The sequence below is a fragment of the Chanos chanos genome, chromosome 8 (genome assembly GCF_902362185.1).
Source record: "Chanos chanos chromosome 8, fChaCha1.1, whole genome shotgun sequence".
NCBI classification, from domain to species: Eukaryota; Metazoa; Chordata; class Actinopteri; order Gonorynchiformes; family Chanidae; genus Chanos; species Chanos chanos.
The window spans coordinates 16,902,225-16,926,526 of NC_044502.1; the positions used below are offsets into that span (position 1 = coordinate 16,902,225).

Sequence of the window (24,302 nt, forward strand, 5' to 3'; positions counted from 1 at the left end):
AGGAGCAGATTTGTAACTGCTCGGTATTTCGAGGGTTTCAAGGGACATTCTTCCTGCAGTAGGCGGGATCGAAAAAAGGGTTAATGCCTGCACACCTCAGTGGATGTTGATTGATTTGAATTTTTATATTAGCATAATTGAAGTGGAGAGGAGAGTCTGGTGTAAATAAAGACGAATTCTTCCACTGAAAATGGCCCATGTATGAAGCAATGAATAATAGGTGCTTGATATCGTAGTTTCTGAAACATCAGAAAAATCGCATTTTAAGAAAAGTCACATGAGTGAAATATCCTATTTAATTTCTGGGGGGATAAAGAACATTATGAGAACATTAGAAAGAATGTCATAAGAACAGCTTATTTTTCTCTCTTGACGACAATACCAGACGACTGTTACTACCTCGCGCCTTGCCATGTATGGTTATATAGACGTTAAACGATTTGACAGATTTCTTCGAAAAGAGTTGTCCATCTGGGTCTCATCTCTATTATCTATGCCTTCTCTCATTTGGATTGTGTCATGGAGACAAACGCCAACTGGGGACTGTGACCGCCGTCAATGTTAGCTGTTTAGCTAATGGCAATGCCTTAACCAGAATGATATCACAGCGGGAAAGAGGTGAACTTGCTCGATTTTACACTGTTACTGATCCCAAAAAGCACAAGAAAGGATACACCGTTTACAAAGTCACAGCAAGGGTAAGCTGTCATCGCTTGTAAGAGAAATATACTTGTGTTTCACCTATTTGAGCTAGCATAAATATGAGCTAGCTGGGTCATTTTCTTCCTCTAAAGTAAGCAACAGAATTCTAGCTGATCCGTGAACTGACTAGCTGGGTACACATTTGAATTTGTGGTTTACTCAAACCACATTTGTTTAAAGAGTGAGTCTGAAATGTTTGTTAGCACGTAGGTATCATCGTAGTTCTGGTTTGTATTGCATGGCTAGCCGCGGCTATCAGCGCTAGGTTAGCTATCCCATTCAAAAGTCTTTGACAGCTAAGCCAGATAGCTTTTGTAATGTTTATGCTGCTTTTTAGAATTAAACTTTAGGCTGTTTAGACATTTCCCTCACAGATTTGACACTGAGGCCGTTCTTTGGAGAGAATACTCCCCAGTCTGTCAAGGCAGAGAGAATGGAAACTTTAAGTTAGGGAGCGTTACATGTCTTTGTGGTTTGTTGACTGTTGGGTGGTTTTGCAGCATGACTGAATTGTCTGACAGATACACTTAAACACATCTGGTTCAAGTTCATGAACTGATTGTGTAGGTTTACTCAGCTCAGGTTTAAACTTATTTTACGTTATATTATACTTGTTTTACGTTTAAACTGAGCTGCGGGGGAGCAGACAGCTGCTCTTATAGCGTAAGTACTGTACCTTGAAACCCTGCAAACCAGAGGTACCAGTAAGACAACTGGGGGGTACTCCAAGTACGTGGTTTAGTGATTAACCCGTTAAAGTTAGCTCAGAGTAAATGGTAAACCTCCTAATAGAAGAGTCCTCTGGCTTCATTCTCCTAGCAAAAGAAAGCCATAGGGCTCTTCTATTAGGAGGTGTACTACTTACTCTAAGTTAACTTGTCCGGGTTAGTCACTAAACCATATACTTGGAATACCCCCCTGTCAGCAAGGTATTTTCAGTGCATCTGAAGTCCTATGAACAAGGATGGCTCTGAGTTACCATTTTGGAGTTACATTATGACATAGAGCTTCTATTACCAATGTGTAGTGCCAAGACGTTATTAGAGAGTGTCATGAAAGTAGCTTCACACATCTCACTCACACACACAGACTGACGTCGGGAACATTTAGTCTGCTCTGCATTTATCAGTTTGGCAAGAGACAGGGTAACTAAAGAGATATAGAACAATGATGTTATTTGTTGGTGTTATTTTACTTTATTTAAATTTTCACTTAAAATGTAATTAAAATATCATTTTAATATTTTAACTCATATAATTCTACACACACACACACACACACATATATATATATATGTGTGTATGTGTGTGTGTATATATATTTTTTCTTTTCTCCTGCAGTTATTACAAATTTCTGCACTGTTCCTATTATGTCCTCACAGAATAAACAAGTAGTTTCAAATTAGAATCGTAGATGATCATTTTTAGTTCCTGTTTTCTCTGAGCTGATTCTTCAGAACACCAGTCCATGAGTACTGTTAACTGTTTGACGAATGGCTGTGACGTTATATTTGGACGTTAAGACTCACTGTCAGTGCATCTGCACTGCCCCCGTGTGGTAGCACATGGAGGTGCTGTTTTGACCAAAAGTGGACAGTACATCCAGAATTTGCTCTTCAGTATTAGGCTTGTTTATATGCCACAATCTGAATAGCATTACTCATTACCCAGAATCAGACAGCAGAGGTCTAAAGCTTCATACTCTACAAAAGAGCATTTTTACATATATAATGATTGTACTGTAAAAAATAATGATTACTGCATTCCTTTTATTGTATGTCTGTAGTTCTGTGCATGTGTGGTTCTGTGAGAGAGTGTGTGTATGTGGACAGTTTTGTTTGAGTGTGTAGTTTCCTGTGGGGACTCACCCCAGTATATGTGTGTGTGTGTGTGTGTGTGTGTGTGCGCGCGTTGGGCTGAGTAAAGACTGAATGAGCATGTTAAAACTGTTTAGAGTGGCGTGCCCTCTGTGTGTATGTGTGTGTGTGTGTGTGTGTTTGTGTTTGAGTGATGACGCCCTGGTCAGTCCCTCTCCCCACACCAACACTGTATAATAAAGCCATTGTTTAGCCTGCTGTTCACTGGCCCACTGTCTACCCAGTCACACACACACACACACACACACACACACACACACACAAACTCAAACTCGCAAATCTACGGTCACAGCGACACAACCCACACATGAAGCTTGATCCTCGGGGAGGGTATGCTTTAACAGAAATGCCTGTGATTATAGTGACAGTGACGGATGATGGTGATGGTGATGATGGTGAGAGTGTGGTGTTGCGAGGCTGAGATGAGTATGGCTCCATAACTGTGTTGTGTGTTGTTGTTACTGTAAGAGGGAAAAAAACTGTAATAATAATGTCTTTATTTTTTTTGTCCCCCCCCAGATTATCTCTCGGAAAAACCCTGAGGACGTTCAGGAGGTAAGATACACTCTGTCTTCCCTGATCTGGAGAGAGAGAGAGAGAGAGAGATTTTAGATAAAAAAAAATAGTAAAAGGGAAAGAGAGACTGAGAGGAAGAGAAAATGTATGTGTTTGTGTGTGTGTGTGTGTGTGTGTGTGTGTGTGAGAGAGAGAGAGAGAGAGAGTTTGCGACAGTAAGTAAGAGGAGAGATTAGAGGTAAGGAGATTTGGAGAAAGTGAGAGAGAGAGTAAACTATTTAGTGTATGAGAGAGACTGTGTGTGTGTGTGTGTGTGTGTGTGTGTGTGTGTGTGTGTGTGTGTGTGTGAGTGAGTGTGTGTGTGAGTGAGAGTGTGTGTGTGTGTGTGAGAGATGAGCAGGGAGAATTGTTCCGATCCAGAAAAGTCTCTATGATAATTTGTTGTGGACAGAGAGTTCAGTTTTCTAGTTTGAAAGGTTTCCCAGTGTCCAGATTGGTTGAAGTTTTACGGTGTGTTTACTGATTGCTTTTAAGTATGATTTTAATACTTTATTATTAAGATTTGACCATCTTTGATCTGGCACTGGCCTCATCCCTCCCTCCTAACACTGCTATTGATGCTGATTGATGTCGTAGATCATTAAGGTCATGATATTAAGCCTTGTCCTGCAACAAATCTCTTCTCTGTACACTTATTTTAATGCACAAACACAGTAGTTCAGTCACAGAAAAGACCGAAAAGAAAAAAAAAACTCCCCTTGTTCAGTCAGGTAGAATATAGTTGATACACACTGAAAGATGTGTTTCAAGTCAGCATGTGAGTATGGCTTATGTGTAACTGACTGACTCTGAATGTGATTATTGCCCTGTAATTACATTAGACTCAACAAGACAGTTCTTTGACTCTTGGTTGCCAGATATTCTGCAGGGGGAAAAAAAACCTTTTCTTGCCTGCCCTTCTGAATGTTAACATGGTTATTGTGTGTGAAAACTGACCCAAAAAGATAATGCTGTCACAGATTTTCTCAGTTTGGTTTGGAAAATTGTTGTAGTGACATCTTGTTGGTGTTGTAGTTGTAGTGATTGTTATTGATGCAAAAATACCTCAGGAATGTTTTAGGTCAGTTTTCCTTCTTTAGGTCAAATAAGAACATGTTTGGGTTTGATGGACCTCTTTTAGTTTCTGTCAGAGTTTTATGAAATGTTTTTGAAAGGCTGCATTGAATGCTGTTTCTAGAGAGACAGGGAACTGGTAAACAAGCTCTCTACTTCTCTCTCTCTCTCTCTCTCTCTCACTCACACACACACACGCACGCACACACACACGAGGGTGTTAGAAGTATGCAGAGGCAGTAATGCAGTGGGCATGACATTGATTGGCCTGTGTATGAGAGAGAGAGAGTGAGCGGAGGACAGACATACATCCTCATCCGTGTGCTGTTGGGAGTGGTTCTGGATCTTGTGGTTCTTCGGGGACTTGTCTGTCTCTTGCTGCCCAGCTCAGAGCTCTCTAACCAGGGCAGAGTGTGAAGAGTCTGTAGAGTCAGTACGTCTTCTGTTAAGACTCTTTTCCAGCTGCTGTCTACTGAATGTCTCCCCTTTAGCCTTTGATGTCTCGGTCAAAACAGAGCAAGTTGTTTCAGCGAGGTGAAAACACTGTGGACGTTCTAAAAGGAGAAAACAAACAGCCTCTTGTTCGTTTTTGACTAACTGACAATCTTTATTGTTAGTTTTTTGAAGAGAGATGAACAGCACTAATTTTCTTTTATTGTCACCACCTCCTTTCTGTCTCTTTCTAGATTACAGTCTGGAAGAGATACAGCGATTTCCGAAAACTTCATCGTGACCTGTGGCAGATCCATAAGAATCTGTACAGAGAGTCTGAGCTCTTTCCCCCCTTCGCCAAAGCTAAAGTATTCGGTAAGCTGTGTGTTTGTGTGTTTTCATAGTATGTGTGAGGTATGTTAATGTGTGTGTACGTGTTGAGTTAGTGTATGTGTGGTGTGTGGTGTGAAGATGGGTTAGTGACGTGTATATGTGTGTGTTGTTTAGGTCATTTTGATGACTTTGTGATTGAAGAGAGGAGATAGTGTGTGGCCTGTGTGTGTGTCAGTAATATGTGGGGTCGTGAAGTGTGTTAATGTGTGCGTGTATACGTGTGGAGTGTTAATGTGTGTGTATGTGCAGAGTGTGTATAGTGTGTGTTTGTGTGTGGTATGAAGATGGGTTAGTGATATGTATGTATGTGTGTGTTCAGGTCGTTTTGATGACTCAGTGATTGAAGAGAGGAGACAGTGTTCAGAGGATCTGCTGCAGTTCAGTGCCAACATACCCGCTCTTTACGGGAGTCAGTACATACAAGACTTCTTTAAGGTAACACGCACACACACCCGCACACACTATGTTGTGCCTGGATTGAATCCAGAACAGTGCGATTTGCTGTCTCTGATATTTAAATCAATACACAGCTTACTATATATGAGTACCATCATGTCGCACAGTGGGTTGATTTGTGGATGGATTGACTGATTCATGTATGATATTGATGTACATGTTGATTTGTGGATGGATGGATTGACTGATTCATGTATGATATTGATGTATATGCTGATTTGTAGATGGATGGATTGACTGATTCATGTATGATATTGATGTACATGTTGATTTGTGGATGGATGGATTGACTGATTCATGTATGATATTGATGTATATGCTGATTAGTAGATGGATGGATTGACTGATTCATGTATGATGTTGATGTGTATGTTGATTTATGGATGGATGGATTGACTGATTCATGTATGATATTGATGTATATGTTGATTTATGGATGGATGGATTGATTGATTCATGTATGATATTGATGTACATGTTGATTTGTGGATGGATGGATGGATGGATGGATGGATGGATTGATTGATTCTCGTATGATACTGAAGTATATGTTGATTATGTTGGCAGGGTGGGGAGGTTCAGGACGGCTCTGATCTTATTGGTCCAGCTGAGCCCTTCTCTGATTTCCTGGCCGACAGTCTGTCTGACTGCAGCTCTGAAGGTATTGTCCACTCTTCTTGTCCTGTCCTAATGTCACACGCCACAACATTTACTAAGGCTTTTCTACTGAATGACTGTCTTGTAAGCTCATCTCTAGTGTCCAGTTGGAAAAGTGACCAAGGGGGCTAGATAACTCAGTAGATTTGGGCTCCAGGGCAGGGACCAGAGGGTTGTTGGTTCTAATCGCAGACCAGGCACCTAGGATGCTGAGAGAAGGTGCTGGAGAATGGGCGTGTCTCATATCTCTACCCTTCCTCTGGACTTTGCCCTTAGGCCATGTTTTTCCAGGGTTACTACTGCAGGGTTACTACTACCTCGATCTCTCTTACTCCACACCCGTAAAAAGAGCTGTGTTCACAGGCTCCTCTGTGCTTAAAGGATGAATTGTTAAAAAAACAAAAGGCAGTTGATGTTGTTGGGGAGGGGGCTAGGGGTATAGTTCTGTAAACAGGGCAGAAGTGATACACTATAAGTGGTTTTTAGTGAAGATCAACGCCGCTGAGACACAGACACACCACAGCCTGTGACTCTCCATTTGAGCTATGTTTTGAAAGATGTTAAACATGTTAATTATACTCTGTATATTTGGAGATATATTTTTTAACTTTTACTGCTGTAGAGGTGATTCTGTGAGAGAGCTTAATCTGAAAAGGCCTCAGATCACAGGCAAGTCTCTGTGAGTTCCTTGTAATCAGTGGCTGCATATAAAAAGTCAGCCTGCAGATGGTGCTGTCTGACTGCTTTTTGTCCCTGCCTTTGGACAAAAAAGTGTGGAGAGTGGAGATTCTCATTGTAGTCAGAGAGTAGTCAGTAAGAGTTAATTATGAAGTGTGTCTGTTGTGTTTCTGCTCTGTGTAATAATCATAATCATTGTGTTTTATTTGGTTTTCTGGTCTCTGTGTAGTTCAGAAAGACTCAAGTGGCCTGGATGATTTGACCGCAAACAGCCAGTCTGAATATGGTGGTGAGTGAGAGTGTGTGTGCGTGTGTGTTACTCTGATGACTGTATTTCCTAAGTCGATGTGTGTATGATTTACTTTGTGCAAGCTGATGTGTTTGTTTATGTGTCTGTGTGTGGGGGCATTAACTTATAGTGTTATAGATGTGTTCAAAGCAAAGTTTCAGCTGTATAATGGTCATTCAACTTTCCTCTGTTTTTTTCTTCTATGTGCGTGTACCTGTGTGTGCGTGTGTGTGTGCGTGTGTGTGTGCGTGTGTGTGTGTGCGTGTGCGTGTGCGTGTGTGCATGTGTGCGTGTGTGTGTGTGTGTTGTAGGTCCCTCCAGCGACAGTGATCTGACATCTTTCGCAGTTGCAGATGAAGACTCCCTGGCAGAGTTGGACGATGGAATGGCATCTGGTGGTAATTCTCCAAACCTGCCTACAGGGGGCAGTAACAGTGGCAGCCCTTCTCTCTTCCCACAGTCAGAGGCATCTCCTCCCAGTGGCTCAGAGTTAGATCTCCCTCGGGGCACCAGGGCGGTGCTGTTCCCCTCCAGCCTGAAAAACCGTCCAGGGAAAAAAGATTACCTGGAGAGAGCCAGCGAACAAATACGATTGGCCGTCCAGAAAGAGGCGGAGCAGGATTACCAAGCAGCGTTGACGTATTATCGGAGTGGAGTAGACCTGCTACTGCAAGGAGTACAAGGTACCCTCACTGAAATGCACACCCAGGAAGTGATGCCACCATCTGAGCTAGTGACATGATACAGGGTTCAGATTTCACTTAAACAGTTGTTTGTGTGTGTGTGTGTGTGCGTGCGTGTGTGTGCGTGCGTGTGTGTGTGTGCTCTGTGTGCATTCGGCTCAGGTTGCTATGCTGGCATGACTGGTGGATCTGTTAAGTCAATATTACCAAAGCTTTAACATCATCAAATGGTGGTAATCTTAACTAGGAATGACTAAAGGAGAGAAAGTCACAACTAACATGATCATTATATTATTATTATTATTATACCAGTCCCTTCTCCATTATAACCTCTTACCCTCAAAGACATACAAATGAGATCTCACCAACTCTTACACATACAAATGCAAGCACTTACTCAACACAATGCACAAAAACACTCTCGCGTCCTCAGAGCTGCAGTCATGTCCCCTCCCTCCCTGTTACTGTGATGTCTGTCTCTTGGCACACTCTGAATACGCCTCTGTTTGTTTGTGTTTTTGTTTGTTTACCTGTTGTCAAAGCTGCGTGTTTAGAGCGGATTTGGATCAGATTGTATTTGTTAACGTTAGAAACCCCAGATAATCACTGATGGCTGATGTCCCATTTCTCCCAGTATGGTCCATGCAAACCAGTCCCGTTTTTCTCTTTGCCTCTAGCTCCTTTTAGCTCAAAGAAAAAGAGATAAAGAGAGAGAGAGAGAGAGAGAGAGAAAGATCTTTTCTGTTTGGGTAAAAAGCCCAAACCTACAAATAACTTTACCAGAATCACTAATGACATTTAGGAAAAAAAAAAAAACCTTTTCTTTTGATTTATGCCTTTCAAGGAAGTCGGTCCAAACAGGAAACTCAACACATATGAGTTTGGGTAGCAGGGGTGGGGGTTTGGCGTGGGTGAGCATGTCTAACCAGGTGAGTTTTGGGCTGAGGTTGGATGAGTTGGGGAGGAGATCGAAACAAAAAAGGAGTGACCAGTGAGGGATGTGTGTGTGTGTGTGTGTGTGTGTGTGTGTGTGTGTGTGAGAGAGATTGTGTGGAGGGGAGGGGAGGGGATAAGGCTTTGAAAGTGAGGGGTTAGAAAATTTGTGTCGTGTGAAGTCAGTTTGTAAGGTCTGGACTCTGGCCGCAGAGGTCTGGACCAGCTGAAACTGAATTAAGAGTTTGGCGGCGATGAGACAAACACACACACACACTCACACACACGTGTGCAGACGTTAAGGAGTGTATTTGTGTCTCAGGTGAGGTGAGCCCCAGCAGGCGGGAGGCAGTGAAGAGGAAGACAGCGGAGTATCTGATGAGAGCTGAGCAGATCTCCGTCCTTCATCTCACAGACGACATGGGGCAAAACTCCACCCAGAACAGAGTGAGTCTCCTCCCCTTTCACCTTTTACCTCACAGATGACAGAAGCCAACACCCCACCCAAAACACAGGTCTCTGACCTATAACCTTTGACTTCTTACACTTCCCCTTTCACCTTGTAACAGTTTAGATACACACTACGAAAGCTTCCTAAAACTAGTTGGGTAAAAAGTGGTTTTGCATGACTAACTCTCCCTCTCTCTCTCTGTCTCTCTGTGTCAGGCATTGGGTCCTCAGTGCTGTGGTGTGGCTTGGGGACATGCCTCTCAGGCAGACGAGCTGAGAAACTACAGAGTGCTGGGTGTCATAGACAAGGTGACTTACCTCTCTCAACTTCTCCACACCAGGCTCCTCATTCACCACTGCAGTCCTGATTTTAGACCCACAGTCACCTCCAGGCTGTCCTCCCGTGAGACGGAGACCAAAGGGAAAGCGTGGCTGCAGTTTGGCCACGGTGACAGAGGATGAGGCTGACGTTATGTGTCTTCTTCACTCCTGTTATTTTCATCTGTTACTGTTAGTGTGCTGAAACCTGGCTCAGTCATCCAGCAGCATGAATCTAACCCTCCTCTGCACTTTTGGTTTAAGGCAAGAGAACGCCCTGGTGAAAAGATGAAAAATCGGTGCAACTCCTCTTTAAATCAGCAAAGTTTAAAAGTCATGTCTAACTGCTGCGCGTCCAGGTTTAATCTCTCAACTTCTTAATGTGATTTCTGCCGAAAAACCAAAACAAACAAAAAAAAAACCCCAACTCCCCTCCTCTGCTGTTTTCGGTTGTGATTATATTTAATGAACCTTGGCTCCTCTCTCTCTCTCTCTCTCTCTCTCTCTCTCTCTCTCTCTCTCTCTCTCTCTCTCCCCCCACTCTCTCTCTCTGTGTCTGTGTGTCTGTGTCAGAGAGAGAGAGATTACGCGTAGCTCCATTCATATCCATTTGGGCAGCACCTGTTCAGGTGGCCCAGGGGAGAACAGACTGGGCAGGACAAAGAGAGGGAGTGACACACACACATATGCTTCCTGTATGCCAGGCAGAGTGTGTGTGTGTGTGTGTGTGTGTGTGTCAGAGAGATGGAGAGGTTATGAAGACATTAATGAAGAGTGTTTCACCATTATAGTCACTAAATGATCATGTCTCTTTTTTTTTTTTTTTTTTGTGAACTGATGAAGGTAACTGTTGGACTATAATAGCTGGATTCTTTGTGTGGAAAATGTTTCCTGAACCATCTTGTTACCCAGGATTCATTATTTAAAAATAACTCAAGGATTTCGGAAGGTCTTAGATGTTTTGCATGATTCGAAGTATTCTTGGAATGTGTCACGAGTTCCAGAAGATTTTGGTTGTTCTGAAAGGTTTTCAGGATGTTTTGAGATGCTCTAGGAGGTTTGCAGTTCTTTAGATGGTTTGCAATATCCTAGAATATCCCATGTGTTTCTGATAGGTGTTCTAGAAATTTTGCATTGTTTTAGAATCTTCTACAACTTTTGTCTGTTCTTATAATTTTTATATTTCTCTTTTTATAGGTACTTCTGGTGATGGATAAGAGGACTCAGGAGACTTTTATTTTGAAAGTAAGTCTCGGTTCATTGGGTTTTATGGTAGAGAATCACCACATTCAACTGTGACTTAGCTCCACTGTGTTTGAGCTCCTGAAACAGGGCTGTACTCACCCCAACAGGAATTTATGCATTAATGATCAGCCTGTTTACCTGTGTTTTACACACACACACATGTCTACTCACTTACAGCCTGTTTACCTGTGTTTTACACACTTACACATGTCTACTCACTTACAGCCTGTTTGCCTGTGTTTTACACACATACACATGTCTACTCACTAACCCATTTACACTCATATACACTCTTTCAGTGTGAGAACTGCTGTTTTCAGCATGCAGATGCACACACACACACACACACACACGCCTATGTAATTGATTCTAATGGCAGTGTGTGTATGGGGGCTCTGGATGAGCTCCAGATGCGTTGTGATGCCAGAGACACAGATGAAACCCCCCTGCCACCCCCCTCCCTCACTGACAGTAGAGTAAGACAGATAGATGAGCACTACTGCTGGAGAAGTGTATGTGTGTAGGTGTGTGTGTGTGTGAGAGAGCGAGAGAGAGAGAGAGACATGACATTTATATTGAGCTCTGTCTCTGGGGGTTATTGAGAGGGTTGGGGTTGGATGAGTCTTGGGGCCTCTCTGGGCTGACTGTTTGTCTGGGTGGGGAAGGATACATAAACTGCACACGGTGGTTTAGGGGTTAGGGAATTGGTCCAGGGTTGCTTGGGAGGTTTGTTTCCTAAGTACCACAGGAAAAAAAGCCTGATCTTATTCTGTGTAGTAGTTTTAGAGGTTCCTCGTTCATATTTGAGCATTGTTGTCATGCCCTGAAACAACATCTCACCAGTGTGTGTGTGTGTGTGTGTGTTTGTGTGTGTGTGACCTGTGATATTTAAACAGAGAAAACTTCCACAACATTACATCTGGTTAAAAACATCACATCTAAATGTGTGAACGTCAGTATGAGTGTAGCTGGAAACAAATGTGTCTTTTAACAGAAATAATGAAACGCAGTGGTTTGAACCACAACGTGGAGGTTTCAGACCAGTGCTGAATTCAAGAATTTAAAAAGAAAAACACATTGAAACAAAACAACAACAATAGTAAAGACAGCGGTATTCAGTGGGCTACCATGTATCCCACATACCTGTGCTTCATTAAAAGAGAAAGTCTGATTATGTTAATGAACATGTCTCCTGTCCGGGGGATGAAATGTCCTCTGTGCTTACGGTGAGAGTCTGACTAATGCTATAAGTCAGGAAGGATCCCAGGGCTGGAAGATTTGGTTTAGGGGATCTGGAGTCTGAAGTCGCTTTGTAATGTACGCTGAAGTGTAGAGCTCTGTTGTGTGTGGTGTTGTTTAATCAGAGAGTGTATTCTCCCTCCCTTGTTCTTTCTCTCTCTCTCTCTCTCTCTCTCTCTCTCTCTCTGTGTCTCTCAGGGATTGAGGAAAAGTAGTGAGTGTGGAAGAGTGAAGAAGACTATTATCCCCCGTTCTGTCCCCAACATGGTGCAACTCAGGAAATACATCATCTCTGAGAATTCCATCTTCCTGCTCCTGGAGTATGCAGAAGGTATGTGTTTCTTTCTTTCTCTCTCTTTCTCAGGAGTTGCTCAGGAGATAGGCGTTGGTAGAATGTACCTACTTTGCTGGTGTTCCAAATATCCTTGAGTGTCTCAAGATCATCAAAAAATAGTTCGGCCGTAAAATTCTTGCTGAAAGTTGGGATATGAAGAAATGAGGTTGGCCTCTCTCTATCTGTCCTTGTGCCAGTCTGATGGAGAAAAAGAGAGAGAGAGTGAGAGAGAGAGAGAGGTTTCTGTCACAGGTCATTATCTTTGGTACCAGGTGGCCCAGAGACTCATTAGCAGTGCCAACACCTGGGCCTCGTTATTTTACACACCGTGAACTGTGTGTGTGTGTGTGTGTGTGTGTGTGTACGTGTGGAGGGAGTCATTAGTGTGTCGACATTTCCCCGTGTTGTGGTTAAGAGCATTGAAGCTGTTTGTTCTCAGTGCTTAACAGGGCACAAATTCAGTTTAAAGCACTTAACCGTGTCTGAACGTGATTGGCTGTTTGAGGCCGTGTGTTATTTTCCAATTGGCTAATGAGGTTGGAACAAAAGCGTGTCTTTGGTCAGTGGTTAGTGGTTCCCATGGGAACGGGACTGTATTGGCATCATCTGAAACTCTGTGCAAAAAGTTTTCAAATGTAGACAAACTTTGTCCAGTTTGTATTGAGCAACACAGATGAACCTTCAGTGGTTAAGACATCTGGTCACTAGGTGAACATTCAGTGACTAAGACCTTTGGTCGCCAAGTTGCGGTCGTTGGGAGTGATGTCCAGTGCACTGTGGTCAGTAAGGGATCTGATCTTCACCTTGGTATAGTGTCCATTTTATGACTGACATGATACTCAAAAATATAGTGGAATAATTCTCTTGTTACTTTGAAATAAAGATATAATGGCACAAGTGTAATATTTAGAAAGAAGGAAACATACATCTAAACTTTGGTTTATGATCTCTTTGGCGACAGTTTAATTTGCGCATAAAACTGAAAACAGTTTGACCCATCCTGGTCTTTGTCCTGTCTGTTTTATATGTTTTTATGTTTTATCTTATTTATATGTTTTATATATATATCACAAGGTCCTTAAGTGAATAAAGTGTCTGAATTTAGGTTTTGAAATGTCAGTACTGGATTACATGGAGAATTGGCCTCTTTTGTGGAAAAATCCGTAAAAGTTCTTGAACTTAAAAGTGAGCATGCATATGCTCCAGGCACTCCCATAGTACAGTGCTCTGAATTTTCCAGAATCTTTGGTGACAACCCCACTGTGTGTGTGTGTGTGTGTGTGTGGGGTTTGATACTAAAGCACCCTGCCCCCTTTTTTTCCCTCAGAATGTGGGCCATTTCCCTTTATCCTTATTTCTGTTTTGGTATCTCCATCTCATGTCTGCTAGTTGGAGACAATCACTAATGAAATCTCCTAAAGAGTCCTTGATCTTTATTCAGTGATGTCTGTATGAACTCTAGTAAATTGAGTTGTGATGGCACTGAACATTTACTACTGTTTGGAATCACCTGCTTTCTCAATCCAGTACCTTGATTAATTTGGATTTTATGTTTTATCCTGAAAATGTTTATCCAGAAGTTCTTGTCCAGCTAATTCTTGTGCCAACCTGAAACAGTCTGTTCCACATGCTGAAACATGTAGGACAGTGTGATATGAAATTAATTTATATTCTTTATTTCAGATAAAAACTCTTTCTACAATCCACACTCAGCAGAGTAAAACCACAGAGAGTATTTGAAAACAGCGCCCTCTGGTGGATTGCTTAGACAGTGAAAATGTTCACTGATGTAAAATAACTCTAATGTACTGAAACCCAGGAAAATCCGCACTTGTAAATATGCTGTGTAGTCAAATACACACTGATGTAGTTTATTGTTGGAATAACGTAAACTTATGGATGTAAAAAAGAAAAACATTTTCATTTGAAAGTTAGTGTGTCCTCAGAGGTAGTTCTCTGCTCAGTGTGAGAAGTGTGTGTGTCTGTTTGTGTTTGTGTGTGTATGTGTTTTCAGGGCTGATATAATTTGGTTAGCATTGTGTCATTATCGCATCAGAGCTTGGCCAAGTCATTCCCATCAAACAGCAGATGTTGTCCCACAATTACTCAGGCCACAGCTGTGTGTGTGTGTGTGTGTGTGTGTGTGTGTGTGTGTGTGTATGTGTGCAAGTGTGCGTGTGTGCGTACGTATGTGTGCGTGCGTATGTGTGTGTGAGTGCATGCGTGTGTGTGTGTGTGTGTGTGTGTGTGTGTGTGTTAAATGGAACGGTGTTTAAAGCTGAGGCTGTTTAGTATACTGTCAGTAACCTTTGAACCGTTCATCTGCTTGGCTTCTGTTGCTGCTCTAGTCAGTGTAACCTTCCCACATATTTAACGACAGCCAAAAAAAAAAGTCAATGTCAAATGAACCTTTCTGTCTGAATGGCTTTATGATGCACGTAACATTACAATAGGCACAGCCCAAATAGTGTCTGCAGTATTGTGTGCACTAAATAACCTGGTTACTCTCTCTCTCTCTCTCTCTCTCTCTCTATGTAGGTGGTAAATTGTGGTCTCACATATCGAAATACCTCCGTAGCAGCAGTGACAGTCCTGACGAGAGTTTTGACATCCCATTTATCCAGAAGTCCCACACGACGGCCGTCCGATCAGCCCAAGCCCTCCTCCCTGAACTGGGAAGCTCCAGCAGTGCAGACTCTGGACCCACCCAGGACCTCCAGATACAGGGGGCATCCCTGCTCAGCGTGGTCCAGACAGGTAGCCCCAATCTGGGGGATCTTGAGTCTCAGGTTCTCCTCCCTGAATCTGGAGCTACATCAGAGGAAGAGTGTACCAACAGCTATCTCACGTTGTGTACAGAGTACGAACAGGAAAAGGTGGAGCCAGAGGTACTTGGAGAGGGGGAAGAGGATGGTGTGGAGGTAGAAGAAGACACAGATGTCGGCGCAGTAACGTCGAAATCATCCCGGACGCGTTCGTTGCTTAGCAATGACAGTTTGTGTTCTCCCAGTGCGGCTCAGGAGCTGAGGTTTTTCACAGAGGATGACGCTGATCGGGAACGGGAACGAGATGGGAACGACGTGTTCAGCCCTTTGGCCGACCGTCCAGTCACGCCGGACTCTCTTTCTCTGGACCAGTCCAAACGCTCGCCTATGGAGTTCTTCCGTATTGACAGCAAAGACAGTGCCACAGAGGTTGTTTGTCCGGATTCGACCTCTGACCTCCGACCCAAACATGACCCTTGCCCCAAACCTTTCTTCCTCTCAACCTCTGACCTGGGCTCAGAGGTTACCGAAGACCTGGTGGACCTGGCAGAGGTTGTAGAGGTCAGGGGTCACTCCTGGGGATACCTAGACAGTGATCGGGGCTCAAACGAGTCTGTGCCGGTCATCTCGTTTAAGGACGCAGTGGTTGAGGAGGAAGCACGACCTCCTGACCTTTTAGTGAATCTTCCAGAGGTCGGAGGGGTCGGGGTGGAAGCTTTAGAGGAAGAGCTAGTAGTTGGGGGCGTGCCTTTGGCAGTGGAGGCCACGCCCTCGCCTAAATTTGGCAAACCAGACGTCCTGCAGCTGCACCATGACCTAGGTGAGGAGGCGGGACTGGACCTGTCAGTAAAGGACAACCCTTCCTCCCCCTGTAACCAAGCTCAGCCCACAGAAGAGTCTCTAGCCTTTGGAACACCTGAAAACATGTTCCAGGGTGAGAACGACCCCCCTACAGATTTGTTACCCCAAACCCCTCCACCATTAGACACTCTCTCCAACTCCCAATCACACATCCTGCCCTCTGAACTCAACAGCCAGTCAGAATGTGTGATGAGGGCAGGATCAGACACAGGGGCGGGGTTAGAGGCGGGACCATCACCCGTTCCTGTGGACCCTGAAAAAGGGGAGGGCGTGGAGAGAGAGGGTAAGAGTGTGTCGGAGTTGTTTCGACAGCTAGACGAGCTGGCATTGGTGGCCTCTCAGATGCGGATCCCTGAGGCGTTGGTGCGGTGTTGGGCGACCCAGTTGGTTCTGGCTCTGGACGCGCTACACCAGGAAGGCATCATCTGCCGTGACCTCAACCCAAAAAACGTCCTCCTCAATCACAGAGGTCAGAGGTCACACTCTCAGTCTACTGTCTGTCATAATAACCTCAAACACAGATGTGAAATTTTAGATAGAGATGTGTGTATGTTGTGTACATGTGTGTGAATGCAGCTCTGTTCTGATGGAGCACTTTTGCAGACTGGAATTACAGAGGATGTACTGGTGCAGTTTCTTTATCCTGTGGTTCTTTTGCTTTCTCATTTTTTATATTCTGTTTATATTCTGTTTTTGTAATGGTTTGACACATATATATTTAGATTTTAAAATTTTGAAACAATGATTTCTTAGTGCTCGTGAGTGTGTGAGCTGAGTGTGTGTGTGTGTGTGTGCACGTGTGTGCATTTATGCCATCTAACCCCGCTGTTTAAGGCCATCAGCGGTGTGTCTGGGCTTTAATGGACTCTAATGCTTAATGACAGCATTACTTTCAATGAGACAACACACAAACATCAGTAATTTTTAACAGTACAGAGAGCAAGAGAAAGAGAGAGAGAAGCACTTATGAGGTGTTTTTTTGTTTGCTTTTTTTCCCCAGAAATCTTGACTTTGTTATTGTTACTTTTGTTCTATTTCTTTGTGTCTTTGTGTCTTTGTGCGTATGTGCCTTGTGTGTGTGTGTGTTTATGTGCGTCAAGTGTGTATGTGTTTGTGTGTTGGATTCGTGCTGATGCCTCCCACGTGATGTGGAGTGTGTTTAGCCTTGATTCCATTCATTTGAATGTTTTTTATTGGAGTCTTTCCTCACGTCTCTCTCTGACTCTCTGTCCCAGGCCACGTGGAGCTGACGTTTTTCTGCAGCTGGAGTGAGGTGGAGGAATCGTGTGACCGAGAGGCTGTTTCAGAGATGTACTGTGCTCCAGGTCAGAGACACTAACCAGTCTATTCACAGAAACCATTTTAACAAACGCTCTAGGCTAGAGGCATACCAGTCTTCTTATATCTCACACCAAATCCTCTCTAAACACAATACTAACGATCTGACATCACCTTATTCAGTCAACATATCCGTACATGTTAAGACACTTCAGTAGGTTACATCACCTTTCAGTATATCAGTACATACACTGACACTTCAGAAGTTTATGTCAACTGCCAATATATCAGTACATACACTGACACCTCGGTAGTTTGTCACCTGTCAGTATCTCGGTACACAAACTGACAGTGCAGTAGCTTGTCACATGTCAGTATATCAGTACATACACTGACAATTCAGTAGTTTGTCTCCTGTACATAGGTGTTCAGATGAACACTTTAGACAGCCAAGATGTCATTTCATTTCACAGGACTGTTCCTACACTGATGTTTGGTGTTGCAAACAAATAAACTAAAACAAAATAGCTAGTAGATAAGGTGGCAGTTATTTAAAACAAATCTTTTAAAGGTTTTTTTCCCTAGTGTTGTTGTTTGTGCTCCAGTAATCACTGATTCAGTTTCAACTGGTTTACACACTATAAACTTCTTTTTTCCCCCAAGAGAGCAGAGAAAGAGTAGGAAATGCGTATTGTCTCAGAGGATCAGTGGCCAGTGTCAGATAGAGAAAACAGTGGCTGTTTTTATATTCCATTAAGTCAGGAGAGTCCTGTAAGAGTTTGATGACACAGCGTGTGTGGGACTGGGCGTTTTAGTCCTCCGTTGAGGTCTTGTAAGAGATTGGATTTACATTTTGTCATTTGAAGATATTTTAATCAGCCTGGGAGGCACTTTTGGGAATTGGACTGAGTTTTTAAAACACACACACTCACACACACACACGCGCTCATACACTCACACACACACACACTCTCACATACACACACACACACTCACACACACTCACACACACACACACACACACACACAGTGCTCTAGGGGTCAGGAAGGGATGGCTTGAGAAATGGACATAGCACATTTAATATGTATGAGAGCTCGATTTGTGTGTTAATATCCCAAAGCTTAAGCCTTAAAGAGTGTGTGTGTGTCTGTGTGTGTGTCTGTGTGTGTGTGTGTGTGAGTGAAGCCCATTAAGGGGAATTGAAACGTATGTTGGAGATTTGAGAAACCCTGGCAGGCCTCATGAGAAATCCACAGGGTAAAACCTATATGACCTTCTGGGCTGGATTTCCCCTCTTACACACACACAGGCGCTATAGCACTCACTTAGGATTGGCTGTGGCTGTGTTTGTGTGTGTGTGTGCGTGTGTGTGCACGCCTGTATTTGTGTGTGGTAGTAGCCTAGCTTCACCACTAGGGGGTGGCAAAGCTGGTCTTGTCATCTCATTTATCTTACAACCCCCACCCCCGCACGCATGCACTCTCTCTCTTTCTCTCTCTCTCTTTCTCTGTTGTGTTTTCTTAGCAGGGTATAGAAAACAATAGCATGTGTGTGTCTGTGCTCCTCATCTGCTGACAGATTTATTATGCCGCCTGCTGTGAACACACACACACACACACACACACATGCACAAACTCACTCACACGCACACACAAACTCAAACTCGCTCACACGCACACACACTGACACATGCACACACACCACACACTCACTCCCTCAGTCACATACACACTCACGTATGCATGCACACACACACACTCAGTCATACACACTCACTCACTCACAAACACACACACACTCACCGTCTCTTTCACACACACACACACACACACACAATCTCACTCACACGCACGCACACATACACACTCACTCATACACCCACACACACACACACACACACACACACACACACACACACACACACACACTCAGCTCACACATTCTCAGCTCACTCAATGCTTACTCTCTCTCTCTCTCTCTCTCTCTCTCTCACTCACTCACACACACACACACACACACGCACTGTCAACTGGGCAGCTGTTGACTCAGTCAGCCCTAACACACACGTGCACACACACATATGCGGCTGATTACTTAACACATACTAACCCACACCAACATTTCTCAGACTTCTTACCCAAACACATACACACAAGCACACATTTGGTCATTACACACAGACACACGCACTTGCACATGCGTGCGCGAACACACACACACACACAGAGACCCACACACATGCCCATGGAGAGAGTGATGGCTAGAGAAACATGTTTTTGAAGAAAGGCTCAAAACAGAAGAGGGTGGTGTCGGAAAGTGGAATGGATCGCTTCTTTTGTACACCTGCTGAAATCTGTTTAAATACACATTGTTTACACTGATGTCTTTTTCCACTATCTTTTTCCACACACACACACACACACACACACACACAGAGATCCACACACACCCAGGCAGTTCATGTGTGACACTATGAGTGTTATGAACATATTGTGATACAGTGGTGGATGCTGATTGTTTTTCCTCCAAATTAGAAAAAGTAAGTGTTTTCTCTTTTTCACTCTCTCTTTCTCTCTCCCTTTCTCCCTCAGTAAAACATAAGGCTCTATAGAATAGGCTTTGCTGAGTCACAAGATTCTAAACATCAGCTTCAGTTAGGTAGATGCGTGATGTGTGTGTGTGTGTGTGTGTGTGTGTGCATGATGGTTCCTCTTTCAACAATAGCCCAGAAGTGCTTTATGGAACAGAGACATTATGTATTTCCTCTAAGAGACAGAGAAAGTTGGAGAGAGGAGGAAGAAACTCCTTCACTTTTTGGATGGGGAAGAGAATCAAGTTTTACATACCTCATGAGAGGAACCTATCACACTAAGAGTGAGGAAGAGAAATGCCTCTCTAGTCTGTCTTTTCAGATGTGTGTACGTGTGTCTGTACGTGTGTCTGTACGTGTGTCTGTACGTGTGTCTGTACGTGTGTGTGTGTGTGTGTGTGTGTGTGTGTGTGTGTGTGTGTGTGTGTGTGTGGTGTTTGTGTCACAGTTGTGGAGGTACTTTGATGTTCGCAAGACGTGAAATGTTGCTCTCTCTGTCTCTCTTTCTCTGTCTGTGTCTCTCTCACCCTTTCTTTCTTTCTTTCTTTCTTTCTTTCTTTCTTTCTTTCTTTCTTTCTTTCTTTCTCTCTGTTCTCTGTTGTTTGCTTCGTTTATCTGTGCCTTTCCTAAGGCCTCTTAGACATTAATCCTTTGTGATGTCAGTTGACCTTGCTGAGAGAAACGTGTGTGTGTGTGTGTGTGTGTGTTCACCACACCCCTGAGCTACGCTGCATGTCCAAAACGCACTCAGGTAGTGTGTGCGTGTGTGTAAGTCTGTTTGATGATGATCTCCCAGATAACGCTGTCACAACAGAATGGGGATCTGCTCTTGAGAAAAGCACTGCTCACTTTCTGTTGGCCCAGGGGCTGAATCAAGAGGACAATTGGGCCTCTGTCTGAGGCCAGACTAACCTTGGCTGTAAGAGAGCGACAAAACAAGCCCTGGAGCTTTGGGAAGGGAGGGGGGGGGCAGCTTTGCCTTCCCAGTCTCCCCAGCTGAGGATGGCCATCTCTGGGCCGGGTTCGGCAGAGCTTTGGGCTCTTTAGCTCCGAGCCGTGGTTGGAGCGAGCAGGACGTAAAAACTTCACGCTGGCCATCTGGTTCTCCATCAAACCCTGGAGCTCTGGAGCTCCGGCCCCTGTCAGTCTCCCCGCTCTTCCCCCAGAAACCCCTCTCTCCTCTGGGGCAAGAAGAGGAGCCAGACTACTGTGGGCAGTGGAAAGAGAAGCAGGGAGCAGCAGAGAGGACTTAGGGAAGTGAAAACTAAGGGGAGAGGACAACAATACCATAGAGGAAACTTTTATATGGGTGCCATGAGAATGTTCAGAATCATTAGAATCAAAGTAAGCTTAAGTGGATACTTTTTTTTTTTTTTTTTAGAATGTCCCTTGGTTCTTTTGTGATGCAAGAGATTCCGTAATTACTGTGGTAACCAAGGGCGAGGAACAGGGGGTTCTGTGGTTATTTTGCTAACCCCAGAGTTCTACACATTGTCTTCTCTATAAAACCCAAGCAGAAGAAAGAAGATGTAGCTTTTCTTTTACCTTAATTTAAAACAGAATGTTGCCAAATCCATTGCAACATCTTTTCAGTTCTGTGGACACACACACAAACAGTAATTCACAAACCAGAGCCTGTAATTATAATGTATAGTATATATGGGCAGTGAAAAGAGCACTGAGGTTTATAATGGTGAAGTGTGTTCGGTTTGATTTAGTTTAGGGTGGACTTTTGATAAAGCTGGTCCTTTTTTTTGATAAACAGTATTTCTGACTAAACTGATTTTTGCTGTGTGTCTTGAGTGGAGTTGAACACACACACACACACACACACACACACACACGCACACACAGAGACAATGACACAAACAGCCAGGTCACGCAGATGGTTTGGAAGTACCTTGGTCAACGTTTCCTCAATATAAATGCTTTTTTATCATGCAAATAACCTGTTTTACAAGACAAGACCAGCAGTTCCTCCCCAGCCACTGTGTGTGTGTCTGTGTGTGTGTGCGTGCGTGTATGTGTTAATCTTTGCATGAGCCTAGGTATGTTTATTTTAAAATTAGATGTTTTCACCACATTTAAATCTCTTCTCTCCTGCTTGCAGAGGTGGGCGGAATTAACGAGGAAACAACAGCCTGTGATTGGTGGAGCTTGGGTGCCCTTTTATTTGAACTGCTGACAGGAAAGGTAAAATAAATCCTATTTCAGAAGAAATCAAAAGTAATATAAATATCTAATATGTAGTGCTCTGCTGAGTGGGGATTGACATTTAGGATGTACTCTCAATGTGTGTGTGCGTGTGCGTGTGCGTGTGTGTGCGTGTGCGTTTGTGTGTGCAGTCTCTCCACCAGTGTCACCCGGCTGGGATTAGCAGACACACGTCTCTGCACATCCCTGACTTTGTGTCAGGGGAGGCCAGGTCTCTGCTGGAGCAGGTGGGTTTTAAACTGGAGCTCTCTTTACACATTCAGAACATTTCACTCTGGAGAACCCGATGCGCTGTCATATGTTTGTATATATTTACACACACACACAGCTACAGGCGGGTGTGTTGTAAGATAAAGAGCGTGTTTGCTGTGTGTTGTTGATTGCAGTTGCTGCAGTATAACCCTGTGGAGAGACTGGGTGCAGGAGTGGCAGGGGTAGAGGACATTAAGTCTCACCCTTTCTTTGCTACCGTGGACTGGCCTCACTAAACGCCACTTCTCACTCTGGCCAAGGTCAAGGGCAAAGGGCAAAGGTCACAGCGAGACGACATTATGAGGACTGAGCTGCTTAAGGACCGGTCACTCAGGACACACACACACACACACAAACACACACACGCACTAACCACACAGAGCATGTAACACTCTCAGACATCACCTTCAACATGGTGAGAGCTAATGGACATGGTCAAAGTTCAAAGGTCAGTTGTTACTTGAGACTACTTCAGACATGTCAACACACTCTCACTGCCCTCATGTGTACACACACAAACACACACACACACACAGCTCTGTTTTTTAACGGTTTGTTTGTTTAAAAGCTTCATTTAGTCTGCATACGCTCATATATGTTAGAAAATTGACGTGAAAATAACAATAAGAAAAAACACTCCTAAAGCAATAAGAGAGGTAGGAGCAGAGTCATCAATAAACGAGTGAAGAGAGGGAGATGCACGGCATGGACAGTACGAAAGAAGAAGAACGCTACGACTGGTGGACAAAAGAGGAAAAGAGGAGTGTATCCCTTCATCATTCTGTCCTTTACTCCCCTAACTCTCTCACAGGAATTCTCTATCACTCAGCCCTGAACTACAGACACACGGGTTTGTGCACTACATTGTGTGTTCACTGGTTACCAGTCCACTCAGTGACCAGAATGTTCTTACCAAACACTGACAAGCATTACAAACCCTCCCTTTACCAGTTTACCTGCCAAAGTCCCTGCAGGACCTGGAAACGCCTGACCTGCCCATTTATGTGTTTACAATACATGTCAAGGTCTTCATATGAAAAACAAAGACTTTGCCCCTGATACTGTGGATGTCAACTCTGACTCCATAAAGAAATTTCCCAACTGTAAACCATCCTTTTTATTTGTCAGTATTTTGTTGCTGTTGTTGTTTCTGGGTGCCAACGATGTGTTTGGTACCATTGTCTTTTGTTGCTGACAGGAGTAATTGGCTGGGTTTGGAGGGGGGGGGGCAGGTAATAAGAGAATGGTCTGTTAACTTATGGATTGAGATTGAGATTGGGATTGACACTGAGAGTGATGGGAAAATTGAGCTGACTCAGCTATTGAAGAATCATGAGCATCATGTTACTTTTACTGTTTCAGGAATGCCAAAAGAATCACAACATAGCCCCTGTGTGCCCTGATATTCACCTCGGTGTAGCTGTGTGTGTGTGTGTGTGTGTGCGTGTGTGTTCTAAACCCCAATACGTTTGTGCATGTCTGTTAACAAAAGATTATGTGTAAGAAAAACTTTATGAAAAGAGATATCTAATATAAAGGCATTATCAGTTCCTTTTTTGTTTTTTGTTTGTTTTGTTTTTTTGTACCAAACAAACTGAAATAATGTCCTTATCTTCCTGTCTGTGCTGTGCCAGTTCTGTGGAACCCCTGTTAGTGTTTTCATTTATGACCTGTTTACCAACGAACCAGTAAACAAGCTGGTTTTTTTATTTGCACTGCTAGCATGTAAGGATATATTTACTGTAACACACGTAAATATACAAGCACCCAAATATATGGTAATTACATTCCCTCACGTCACTATAGCAACACTAACAGACAGTTGTGGATGAATGGGTTTTGTAGTTTTTTTTTGTTTGTCTGTACTAACCAGGCTGTGGCATTGGTCTTGTCTGTCTGGACTACATTTCAATAAATTCCTTCAATGAACAACAGTGCACTTTTATGTTTTTTCATCTGTAGTGAGTTGGATTTGTATGACAAGTGAGAGAGGAAAAAAAAGAGGAACAGCGTGCATAAGTGAGAGA

General features: G+C 43.5%; 1 protein-coding gene across 1 annotated transcript; it reads left to right on the forward strand.

Annotated features, from left to right (window-relative positions):
- The first annotated feature begins 596 nt into the window (after positions 1-596).
- rps6kc1 (ribosomal protein S6 kinase polypeptide 1) lies at positions 597-23,412 on the forward strand. Its single transcript, XM_030781384.1, has 19 exons — positions 597-698; positions 3,098-3,133; positions 4,894-5,014; positions 5,352-5,467; positions 6,056-6,149; positions 7,053-7,112; positions 7,424-7,510; positions 7,554-7,578; positions 7,626-7,795; positions 9,051-9,175; positions 9,395-9,487; positions 10,694-10,741; positions 12,179-12,311; positions 14,853-15,058; positions 15,104-16,409; positions 17,176-17,265; positions 21,920-22,002; positions 22,155-22,250; positions 22,410-23,412. Exons 1-19 carry the CDS (start codon positions 597-599, stop codon positions 22,509-22,511), a joined length of 3,093 nt encoding a protein of 1,030 aa, XP_030637244.1. The 3' UTR covers positions 22,512-23,412.
- Positions 23,413-24,302: the final 890 nt, after the last annotated feature.